Source organism: Gymnoscopelus microlampas (assembly GCF_963454915.1).
Source record: "Gymnoscopelus microlampas genome assembly, chromosome: 6".
NCBI classification, from domain to species: domain Eukaryota; kingdom Metazoa; phylum Chordata; class Actinopteri; order Myctophiformes; family Myctophidae; genus Gymnoscopelus; species Gymnoscopelus microlampas.
In genome coordinates, this window is record NC_139943.1 from 54,382,137 (window position 1) to 54,395,001 (window position 12,865).

Consider the following 12,865-nt stretch of genomic DNA (forward strand, 5'->3'; position numbering starts at 1 on the left):
CAAGTTGAGGTTCTTGTTTTAGAAACATGTATAAAAGTCACTTCACTTCAGTAAGATGTTCTTAAATACTGTGACATTTATGACATTTTAAAATCAGACGACTTGTGAAATGCTTCAGATGAATGAAATGCCGTTTGTTGGATGTTCAAAGTCAGCGGTTCTCAAAAGTGGGGATCGAGGACCCCCAGGGGTCCCTGAGGGGGTTTCCAGTGGTTTCCCAGCTAAATGATTGATAGTGAAATCAAATGGACCATTTGTGGGGTTTATATGGGAGTCTGTGGCCTAATTCACACCTAAGTACAGTACAATACTCAAGTATTGTATTTAAGTACAATTTTGAGGTACTTTTACTTTACTGGAGTATTTCCAATTTTCAGTACTTTTACTTCTACTCAATTACATCTCAGAGGCAAATATTATACTTTTACTCCACTACAAGTATATGAAAACTTTAGTTACTAGTTACTTTGTAGATTGTGATATTACAAGAGATACATTAACCACTTTAGCCCTATATACCTTTTGGCCATTATAAATAGCAGCTCTACAAGCTCACAGTGATCAGGACAGATCTACAAGCTCACAATGACAGATCTACAAGCTCATAATGCGACGCATTGTGAGCTTGTAGATCGGCTTTTTTAAAATATTTATTTACATTTATTTAATATTTTGAACTTGTGAAATGGGACATTCCGCACAATGACTACTTTTACTTTTGGTACTTTAAGTACATTTTGATACCAATACTTTTGTACTTTTACTCAAGTATATTTTTAATTCCGGACTTTTACTTGAAACAGAGTATTTCTACATTGCAGTATTGATACTTTTGCTTAAGTAAAAAACATGTAGTACTTTTTCCACCACTGATTACCTGATGGCTACTTTCTGTCTCCTTTTGTATAGGCAAACTAGGAGAGCGCCTGAAATACATCATTACAAATCATCGTGTGTCTTTGGAAAAGCCCCATTGGGAAGAACTTGATTTTGTGTTATGGGGAACGACCAAGGGGCAAGGCTGAGATATTTACTATGAGGCCAACCCGGATGTTTAGTAAATGTCCAGCGAGAGGCGCTGTTTCACCCGTGCCGACCTGTGAGTTCAGAAAGAATTTATTTTAACGCAAGCCGATGGGTTTTTACCAACTTTCAGACTCGATTTTCTTACTGTAATAAAAATTGTCATAAATTCTATATGCTTCCAGTCGCTAGTTTAAAGTCTCCTTTCAATCATCAGGATATGCGTTTTGCTAAATTATGGTTCTATTTATTATAAAATTGACGATAAAGTAGGCTATTCTCTAGGAGGGGCGGGATGATTTGATTGACACGCTACACAACCAATAGCATTCATTCCCCGCCCCCCGCTCTTGATTGACAAGTTACCCAACCAATAATGGTCTGAACTCATTCTGACGCGTAGTGAAAGATGGCGGACTTACAGTCTGCAGCAAAGGATTCATTTTCGGTCTGTAGAAAGCAGCGGAGGGGGTTTGTCCATCTCATTTATACAGTCTATGGGAACGACCCCTGAATAAAATACACTTTGTGTTCAAACTACAAACCTGCTTTGTGTCTTGGCTTGGGTCAGACTTCACAATTATTATTATAAAACATACATTAACCGGGAGCAGTATGGGTTGGCGCCCCCAGCATGTGTCTTCCGTGAGAAAGAAGCCCAACAAATCCACGGTGAGGCCTTTAGGAGAGCCATTCAAGCAAGCCGCAAGAGGCTCTATGCACAGCAGCCATATTGTGAAGACATTCACAGGTGTTACCAATGATACTAATGAAGGCTCTGTTCCATTATGGTCAAACAGAGTCAGGGTGCTGATATTGTGCATGTTGGCTCACTGGAAACACTCTGCTACACCAGTGGGTCTACAATTTGGGTCCAGGGACCCTCATGGTTCCTTAAGGGGTTTCCAAATGGCCCCTTACAGGTGTGTAACTCTGAGAGTGTACAAATGGTTACGGGTCCATTTGGTTCCATTTGTACACTCTCAGAGCTATGGGGGTCGTGGAAATCTGAAGAACTACTGTGCTTCACTAAATGGAACAGAGCCTTCATTAGTATCATTGGTAAGACCTGTGAAGGAAGTGATAATATGGCTGCTGTGCATAGAGCCTAGTGGAGCCTGCAGTACCACCACGGCCCATTCTGCTATTCTACAAGAAGCTATTCTAAAAGAAGCGAAGCAGGCTGCAGCCTATACAAACCAAACTGAAAGTCTACCGTGGTGTTGTTGTCCTGCCCTCCCAGCTGTACCCCTGTGAGACATGGACCGTGTAACAGCCGGCATGCTAAAAGCAGCTCAGTGCCTTCCATATGAAATGAGCCTCAGGAGGCTGCTCGACATCACATGGCAGCAGGACACGGTCCCAGACACTGAGGTCCTCCACAGGGCTGACATGGAGAGCATCTCACACACCACGCTCAGGGCGCTCTCAGAGCTGAGATGGGCTGGGCCACGTCTGTCTGCCCTCATGCCAGATGAGCGCCTGCTAGAGATGCACGGATGGGGTTTTTCGTCACCCAAATCTGCGTGTGCATGTTCATTATCCATCCGCCGTCCAACCGCATTAATTATATCATCCTATGTATAGATTAGATCCGCACCAACTGCATGTCAAATTATTATTATTTTCCTGACGTTAGTTTTCTTATAAACAATGTTTACTCACCACTGTCGCGATGTAGTGACTGTATACAATCCATATCAATGGTAACAGCAAGCCCTCAGTCTTCATTGCGTTCATTCAATCACTTTCACTTTCACTTTGTGTTGTGTTCATGTCTGCTTTTTATAAGCAACTTTTGGGCTTGTTTGGCGCTTGTTTGGGGTTTTTACTCATTATGCCGAATGTCCCATTTCAAGTTTTGAAATACAAATCTTTTGAAAATAGCAGATCTGCAATCTGCTATCTACAAGCTGCTCACAATGCGTCGCATTGTAGATTATGTAGATTATGCTATTTTCAAATGGACGTATATAGAGCTGACGTGGTTAATGTATGTTTTGTAATAATAATCAAAATCTACAAAGTAACTAGTAACTAAAGTTTTCAAATAATTGTAGTGGCGTATAAGTTAAGTATTTGAAATTAAAGATATTCAAGTAAAGTACAAATACCTCAAAATTGTACTTAAGTAGAGTACTTGAGTACATGCACTTAGTTACTTTACACCACTGGTATATACAATGACAAATAACACCCTCCCCGCCCGGCTTCCCTCCCCTTAACACGGGGTAATCGTGTAGCGGCTACACAAACACGATGTAGCCGGATGCACCAAGGTGGATTTGAGCCCACGACCTCCTCAGGGGTGGGGCAGCTACTTTACCACTGCGCCACTCGAGCACCCTGGTGCACACTGTGTTAATGTGATAATCAGATGGAGAGAGGAGTGGATGAGGATGACCTCACCGTGATGCAGCTTAATTGACACGTTGTTATCTCAGTGTCTGGATTAACTACTGACCATGGATAAACACTCCACTAACAGCTACTGGATGAGTCTGTGTGTGTGTGTGCGTGCGTGCGTGCGTGCGTGCGTGCGTGCGTGCGTGCGTGCGTGCGTGCGTGCGTGCGTGTGTGTGTGCGCGCGTGTGTGTGCGTTCTACCTGATGTCGTCCTCGTTGGTGAACATGATGACGGCGCGGGCGTTGGGCGTCTCCAGCAGGCGCGTGATGAGCTTGTCAAACTCGCCGGGCTTCGGCTCCCTGGGGATCTTCAGAGACTGAGCTATACACACACCACCTGGAGAGAGAGCACATTTGAATTAAGAGCGCTTTATTTATTTCTTTTTCAATGCCATTTTTTTTCAGTACAGGAAAAACATGACGGTCAAACGGTTCTATCAAACTACAGAAAACCTAGCCTGGCATGACCAGACTAATATCACTGCTTAGATATTAGTCTGGAATCTCTGTGTGGAACCTGCATTTCTGAGGGGCAAATAAAAAAATTGCCTCTGGTGACAAACCCACCCCATATTTGCATACTGGGCCCTGATTGGTCCCTCACATCTTCGGAGGGAGAGAAATCTAATCTCTATTGCATTAACATTTCCAAGGCTAAAAGCAACCTTCCTAGCCTGTGTTATTAAAGAAAAACAGGCAATGGCAAAAGTGGCCGTTTTCAAGATGTTTTGGCCATTATCTCTGGAACAGAAGGTCCAATCGGCTCACTTCAAAAGCTTGTGGGATGCGTGACTTTGAGGACATTAAGCACACAATGACACCTTTTCGGGTTATTTGGGTTTTTGGGCCTAAAAGTATGGTAATTATGCGGTGCCCTTTTAAAATTCCAGCCCATGCCTCTCCAATTGGCTCTATTACTGTACGAGTCGTTTTTATAGATCTGTTATCGAGCTCACTTCTTTCTATTCATGTCTTGTACGGTAACACAAGCAGTCAGGACAGAAATCTACTTGAAACATGGTAAATAGAGCCTCTAAAATGAAGCTTGTAGTTTCACATCATTCCCTCCTATTAGCATCATCCACACCTCCGATCTGAAACATCAATGAATCTCTATGTGGGGCCGGGCGCTTTCAGGGGTCCTTGAGGGGGAGTTTCAGGGGGTCCTCGGCTAATTGATCGATAGTTAGGAACCAAATGGATGCTTGCAGGTCCATTTTGTTGTACAGTGTAGGTCGCAGAGATAGAAATAGTATCACATTGGCACTACCTGTCCAATCTCCTCCCAACAGCTAGGATATGTTAAAGGGATAGTTCAACTGCAAAATGAATGAAAATCCTTTCTTTTCGTAACGATTCGAAGATGACGGCGCGTTCAGACGCAGCGGCCCGGTGCTCTGTAACACGTAGCAGTGAAACAAAGGAAATAAGGACTTATACCAGAACAGAGATTCTGTGTTTAAAGGACTATCACACTGTATGTGTACCCGAAAAGTTTTGCGCCTTCCCGGAGGAGATTACTCGTTCATCGGGACGCACGGAGATGAGCGCCCGGCCAGAGAGAAGGCACAGGCGGCGACGCGAGAGGAAGCAGAAGAGAGGCAGGCGGGCAGGGGTGCGGGCTAGACTCCCAGCGGTACTGTACAAGCCCGCTGTCCCCAGTCTCTTCCTTGCCAACGCCTGCTCTTTGGTCAACAAATTGGACGACATCAGACTACGGATGACAGACGGACACAATGACAGCCGGCTTGAAAGTTGTGTTATGGTGATAACGGAGACCTGGATAAAGGAAAGCACACCCGAAGTAGCGGTGGAGCTAGCAGGCCACACTATCTACCAAGCGGACCGCACAACAGACTCCGGTAAGGGGAGAGCAGGAGGCGTATGCATTATGTAAATAACAGTTGGTGCATGGATACTTCTGTTATAGGAAAACATTGTTGCCCGGACCTAGAGTTTCTGTTGTTGAAGTGCAGACCATTCTTTCTGCCAAGGGAGATGTCGGCAGCCTTTGTTATGGCTGTCTACGTCCACCCCTGTGCTAATGAAAAAATAGCTATGGCTAAACTGCATGCTGCTATTAGCGCACAACAAAACAAACACCCGGATAGCTTTTTTATCGTGGCCGGTGATTTTGATCACACAGACCTTAAGACTGTCCTCCCTAAGTTTTATAAAAATGTTCACATTGGGACAAGAGGACACAAAATACTGGACCAAGTATACACAAATATACCTGGAGCCTATAGGGCCTATACATCAGCTGAACTGGGAAACTTGGGAACAGATAAAAAATCTGACCATTAATCTGTTGTACTCATTCCAACTTACAGGCCTCGCGTCTGCAGAGCCAAGCCCCAAATCAAAATGGTGCAGACCTGGACACAGGACTGCTTTGAGGACACAACATGGGAGCTCTTTGAACATGAGGACATCGAGCAGTACACCTCCACTGTACTGTCCTACATTAACTTCTGCACTGACAATGTATGCCCAAAGAAGCAGATTACAATATTCCCCAACCAGAAACCATGGTTCAACAATGGGGTGAGAATACTGCTCAGAGTCTGGGACACAGCCTTTAGATCTGGGGACAGGGAGGCTTATAGTAGAGCCAGATCAGCCCTAAATAGAGGCATTAAAAAAGCAAAAAATCACACCCTGTGTGAAGGAAGCGGTGCCTTTGGGGCGGGGCTTAACTCATTTCAGTTCGTCCCTATTGGTGGTCTGAGTCCACTTACCAAATTTGTACTTGGTAGCATGCTGCAAACTGGAATAATGGCTGTTTAAAGGCCAGCCAATGGGCAGACAGAGGGGGCGGGGCTTAAGTAATTACAGTTTGTCCCTATTGGTGGTTTTAGTCCATGTCCAAAATTTGTACTCCGTAGCATGCTGCGAACTTGAGTTATGGCTGTTTAAAGGCCAGCCAATGGGAAGACAGAGGGGGCGGGGCTTGAGCAATTCATGCTCGGCCCGTATTGGTGGTCTAAGTCCACATACCAAATTTGGACTTGGTGGCATGCTGCAAACTGGAGTTATAGCTGTTTAAAATCCCGTGCTCATCCCGTGCTCATACGGGCGGACGTCCCTGGGGGTCCCTGGACCCCTCTTTGATAACCGGTGGCACGTGTGGCAAATGAGAGGAGAGATGGCATAGGCAATCTCCAAGTCCGTGTGTGTGTGTGTGTGTGTGTGTGTGTGTGTGTGTGTGTGTGTGTGTGTGTGTGTGTGTGTGTGTGTGTGTGTGTGTGTGTGTGTGTGTGTGTGTGTGTGTGTTTGTATGTGTTGCTTCTTTGCCGTGCTCATCCCAGGCTCATACACACAGACACACAGACAGACACACAGACACCGAGTCAAAGCCACGTATAGAGCGGTTGGCACCGCTAAAAATCAATACAAAAAACGTATTGAGGCTAATTTCACTGACAACAACTCCCGTGATATGTGGCAGGGCATCAGGAATCTCTCAGACTATAAACAGACCCCCAGTACCACCCCCCTTGACTGACCCCACCCTCCCAGACCAGCTTAATGCATTCTTCGCTAGATTTGAGAATAGCAGTAATGCAGGCCCGGATATTAACATCATAACAGCCATCAGTGTCAACTCACTCTGCAGCCTTATTAGGTTAAACAGGTCCTAAAAAATCACACCCTGTGTGAAGGAAGCGGTGCCTTTGGGGCGGGCCTTAACTCATTTCAATGCATCCCTATTGGTGGTCTGAGTCCACTTACCAAATTTGTACTTGGGAGCATGCTGCAAACTGGAATGATGGCTGTTTAAAGCCCAGCCAATGGGCAGACAGAGGGGGCGGGGCTTAAGTAATGACAGTTAGTCCCTATTGCTGGCTTTAGTCCATGTACAAAATTTGTACTCCATAGCATGCTGCGAACTTGAGTTATGGCTGTTTGAAGGCCAGCCAATGGGAGGACAGAGGGGGCGGGGCTTCAGCAATTCATGCTGGTCCCTATTGGTGGTCTAAGTCCACATACCAAATGTGGACTTGGTGGCATGCTGCAAACTGGAGTTATAGCTGTTTAAAATCCCGTGCTCATCCCGTGCTCATACGGGCACGGGGGGTCCCTGGACCCCTCTTTGAGAACTTCATCAATTCATGCTCGTGCCTATTGGTGGTCTAAGTCCACATACCAAATGTGGACTTGGTGGCATGCTGCAAACTGGAGTTATAGCTGTTTAAAATCCCGTGCTCATACGGGCGCGGGGGGTCCCTGGACCCCTCTTTGATAACTTCATCAATTCATGCTCGTGCCTATTGGTGGTCTAAGTCTACATACCAAATGTGGATTTGGTGGCATGCTGCAAACTGGAGTTATAGCTGTTTAAAATCCCGTGCTCATCCCGTGCTCATACGGGCGCTGGGGGTCCCTGGACCCCTTTTTGATAACGTCATCAATTCATGCTCGTCCCTATTGGTGGTCTAAGTCCACATACCGAATTTGGACTTGGTGGCATGCTGCAAACTGAAGTTATAGCTGTTTGCTTCTTTGCCGTGCTCATCCCGTGCTGAAACCGCCGGTCGGACGGACGGACGGACGGACGGACGGACATACAAAAGTCAAAAGCCACGTATAGAGCGGTTGGCACCGCTAAAAAACATCAATGGCAACAAAGCAGCTGGGCCTGACGGTGTTCCAGGCCGAGCACTGAAGGCATGTGCTGACCAGCTTGCTGCAGTCTTTGCTGACATTTTTAACTTGTCACTTAGGCAAGCGACCGTGCCGACCTGTCTCAAGGAAACCACCATCATCCCCGTACCCAAATCCTCTGCCATCAACTGTATGAACGATTACAGGCCGGTTGCTCTCACGCCGGTGATTATGAAATGTTTTGAGAGACTGGTGCTGGTCAACATCAAGACCTGCATCCCCCCACTCACGATCAACATCAGTTTGCCTACAAGGCCAACAGATCAACTGATGACGCTGTGGCACTAGTGCTACACACAGCTCTCTCTCATCTGGAGAATCTCGGGAGAAAGCCTAATATCTACGTGAGAATGTCGTTTGTTGATTTTAGCTCTGCATTTAACTGAATCAGCCCCAGTAAATTGGTCATTAAACTACAGATGCTAGGTAGAACCACATCTCTGTCTGTGGATAAAGGATTTCCTGACTAACAGGCCCCAAAAGGTCAGGCTAGGCCAGCACACATCCTCCGCTATCACACTGAACACAGGCGTCCCTCAAGGATGTGTTCTCAGCCCAATCCTTTACTCTCTTTTTACCAGTGACTGTACTGCCCACCATCATTCTAACACTCTGGTCAAGTTCGCAGATGACACGACCATAGTGGGTCTGATAACAAATAATGACGAGGTGGCATACAGGGAGGAGGTCAGTGCACTGACTGTCTGGTGCAAGGACAATGATCTGAGCTTGAATACAAAAACAAATAAGGAGATAATCATGGATTGCAGGAGGGAAAAACCCAGTCACAGCTGTCTTAGCATCGGGGGGGAGGAGGTTGAGAGGGTCTCCAGTTTTAAATTCCTCTGCGTGCACATCTCGGAGGACTTGACCTGGAGCCTCAATACCTCAAATCTGGTCAAAAAGGCCCAGAAACGCCTCTTCTTTCTGAGGAAACTGAAGCGCAGTGGACTTCCACAAAACCTGCTTATCAACATTTACCGTTCCACCGTCGAGAGTATCCTGACTTATGCCTGCACAGTCTGGTATTCCACCGGCTTCGAATGCTATCAATGCATTGAATGGGAGATTATCACGTTTTATCAGACCATTGAATGGGCGAAGTAGGCGAGCTACCGTCTACCCCCCGATTTGTCAGACCATTCATTGGGCGTAATCAGGAGCTACTGACCTACCGACGGAGGCGGAGCAGTCCCCACAACAATATTTACGATTCTGTCCATATCGGTACATAACTCGAACGGCGCTGAGTAGGCACAGGCGAGCGTCGCACCGCTCCGGACGGCAACTCAGTCTCAGGGCTCCAGCTCGCCTGAGACTGCGCGCCTCCGTCATGGTCCGAAACCGAAACAACCAAAACCGAAACTGAAGTATTTAAGTCATCTCCGTCGGTAGGTCAGTAGCTCCTGATTAAGCCCAATGAATGGTCTGATAAATCGCGGGGTAGACAGTAGGTCGCCTACTTCGCCCATTCAATGGTCTGATAGAACGTGATAATCTCCCATTCTATGCATTGATAGCATCCGAATCAGGTGGGTATTCCAGCTGCACTGATGCAGAGAGGAAGGATCTGCAGCGGGTGACTAAAACGGCGCAGTGGATTATTGGTTCTCCGCTTCCACGCCTGAGTGACATTCACTCAAACCGTCTCCAAAACAGGGCCTTAAAGATCTTTGGGGACCCCTCACATCCTGGACACCACCTGCTTCAGACCCTCCCCTCGGGCAGGCTGAAGGTCATTAAGGCCAAAACCAACAGGCTGTCAAACTGTTTTTTTCCTAAGGCTGTGAAAGTGCTGCTGGATTCGCATGCGCGCGCGCAACCACGTGCACGCACACGCACACACACATGAACAATTTGTGTGAGTTGTTGTTATTGTCTATTGTATATATTATATATTTTATCTTATCTTAATGTATCTCTCTACTATATGCATTATGGATGTCCTTCTTATGCATTTTGACAGGTGACTATGGACTGAACTGACTGACCTATTGAACAGACTAAGGGTTTCATTGCTTGAGCAGTGTTTTATATTTTATATTTATCCTTTTTCTATTTGTTGCTGATACTGTTGTTATGGATGTACTGAGTCTCCTTTGTATCTTATTTACTTAGGAATGCGACAAAAATATCCATGAATTCAAGTCTCCATAGGGTGACTAATCGATAGGGAAAAAAAAGAATAGGTGAACTATCCCTTTAAAAGCAGAACATATACCTCCAACTGTGCACTTTAATAAATAAATACTAGGATCCTATGTGCACTATTTTGCACATTCTATTATTACAGCATTATGTTATGTAATTATATAGTGATCGCCAACAGCCCGTCCGGAAGAGTCCAGTCCAAAAACCACAGTCCACCTCCACGCTCTCGTCCCAGTCAAAGAGAATACGCAACCTTCACACGGATATAATATGCAGCTTTTCTTTCCCATTTCTTCCAGCGTTGGAGTGTTTTAATGAGAGCGACTGGTCCTCCCTCCCCTGACACTCCCCAACATGGAGGAGTGACAGTCAGAGATGGGAAACTGTTCTCACACTTATCATCCCATTGTTAACCCATTAAGAACGGGAACGCATCATTTTAAGATTTCTTTGGCTATTCAAACATAGCAGATACAAGCTCATAGCGCGGCACCGAGTGCCACCCTATGAGCTTCAAGCTTGTAGATCTGCTGTAGATCCGCGGACAAATACATAATTACCATTTTGGGGGTCATTGACATGAAAAAAAGTTTGAGAACCACTGATATTATAGCAACATATTCCCCCCCCCCCCCCAAAATAAAATAGGATTTAGAAGATATTTGTAGACTCCCCAGAAGCAAAGATTTGAGTTAAATGTTTGCTTTGAAAAATATGTATTCAAAGATTTGCACACATTTTCAGGATTTTTCAAAAAAAAATAGCAGATCTACAAGCTCGTAGCTTGTAGATCTGCTATTTTTTGAATAGCCAAAGAAATCTGAAAATGACACAGATGCGTTCCCGGTCTTAATGGATTAAGAAAGAGTACGGTGTTCGTCAAAAACGCTCTTAGGGGATCCGGCAGGGAGGCACAGACCTCTCCTACAATCCATGGATTAAGTTGCCTGGAGGATCTAATGTCAGCTATCTGTCCCAGCAATGTCCACAGATGTCCCAGTTGGTCTTTATTTAATAGGTGTCTCAATCTTCAATCTACTACAAGCCAACTCAAACTTTCTTTAGGCTTCAGCAGGTCTTGCCGAACCGGATAAAACTGCTTTACTCGCTGCAGGAGTTCTGAACATTAGACCCGCCCTACTGTATACAATGCTAGTACAGTGATTTTACTATCCGGTTTGCTTACGTCAGCGATTTCTAACCTGTGGCCCGGGCCCACTGGCTAAAACTATGACGAAAAATGTTGGTCGACTACCTTTTTCCACAGACAAAAACTACTTGAAAACAAAGCTACGATGACTAAGACTGAGACTTAATATACTGACAATTTCGTCAACATATAAAAACTAGACTAAAATGTTGGACTATGAGTGGAGAAGAGATCCTGTAGAAAGAACTAAGAGAAGTCATTTTATGTTTGGTTGCGCTGTTGCGCTCTGGAAATAGCAGACCTACAAACAATGGTAGATCGGCTATTTTCAGCATGCAACCAAGTGTAAAATCAGCCATTACAACGTCGTCAAGGCACCGCCAACATACATGTTAGTCGACTAAATCAACTGCATATTTAGTCGACTATAATCTTATGATATTTAGTCGGCTAAAAAAACTAAAACATTTCAGATGACTAAAATATGACTAAATATTTTATGAAATATTTTTGTCAAAAGACTATGACTAAAACCAAATCAAAATGTGCTGTCAAAATCAACACTGGGCCGCAAGGGTATTGCAAGTGGGGCCCCAATAACTTTATAACACACGATTGTTGTTATAATATTACATTAAATTATGTCAAAGAAATGACATAGTATTTCTGTCTTTAAAACCATGAGAAATGTGTTTTCATTGTAATACCATTGAATAAGATCTTAAAGTATACCATGTTGGTTCCACTGATCCAAGCCGGGAATACAAGCCCACCCATCTGACCACTTAACACCAACATCCAACAGGCCGCCGTCATGTTAAGTGGTCAGATGGTTGAGATTTTCAAGTGGGCTCTGATGGAGGAAAGTCAACCTCCAATGTGCTTTATCATCATTTGTCTCCGAGATGTCATCATTCCTGGTGACAGACACAGTTGGGCAACACGGGTGCTCCATTAATTGCTTTGCCATCTGGCTGTGTTTGTACTCGCAGTGGTGTAAAGTAACAAAGTACATTTACTCAAGTACTGTACTGTAAGTAAAATGTTGAGGTATTTTTGAGTGGTGCCAACCACTCCTATATCTGGCTTTGTTTGTGTGTCCGTGTGTATGTCTGTATGTCCAATAAACAAACATTGATGACAACATCAACACGGGGCTCATCAAAGGCACCACTCTCGTCACACAGGGGTGTGATTTTTACTTTACTGGAGTATTTCCGATTTTCATCTCAGAGGCAAATACTGTACTTTACACTCCACTACAATTATTTGACAACTTTAGTTACTAGTTACTTAGATTTTGATTATTATTATTAAAACACATATTAACCACTTCAGCCCTACAGTATATACAACTCGGCCATTTGAAAATAGCCGATCTGCAAGCTCACAATGCGTCGCGATGCGACACATTGTAGATCAGCTACAGATACAGCTTGTAGCTATTTTCCAAAGATATTTGTACATT

The 12,865-nt window shown here is 44.7% G+C and overlaps 1 protein-coding gene across 1 annotated transcript in view; it reads right to left on the minus strand.

Moving 5' to 3' along the window:
• grm8b (glutamate receptor, metabotropic 8b) overlaps window positions 1-12,865 on the minus strand; it is a gene marked incomplete at both ends in the record, with an annotated part of 492,451 nt that overhangs the window by 234,000 nt on the left and 245,586 nt on the right. Inside the window, one exon of the mRNA XM_084058858.1 lies at window positions 3,630-3,765. Coding sequence (XP_083914984.1) covers window positions 3,630-3,765 — 136 coding nt within the window. The remainder of the gene's footprint in view (window positions 1-3,629; window positions 3,766-12,865) is intronic.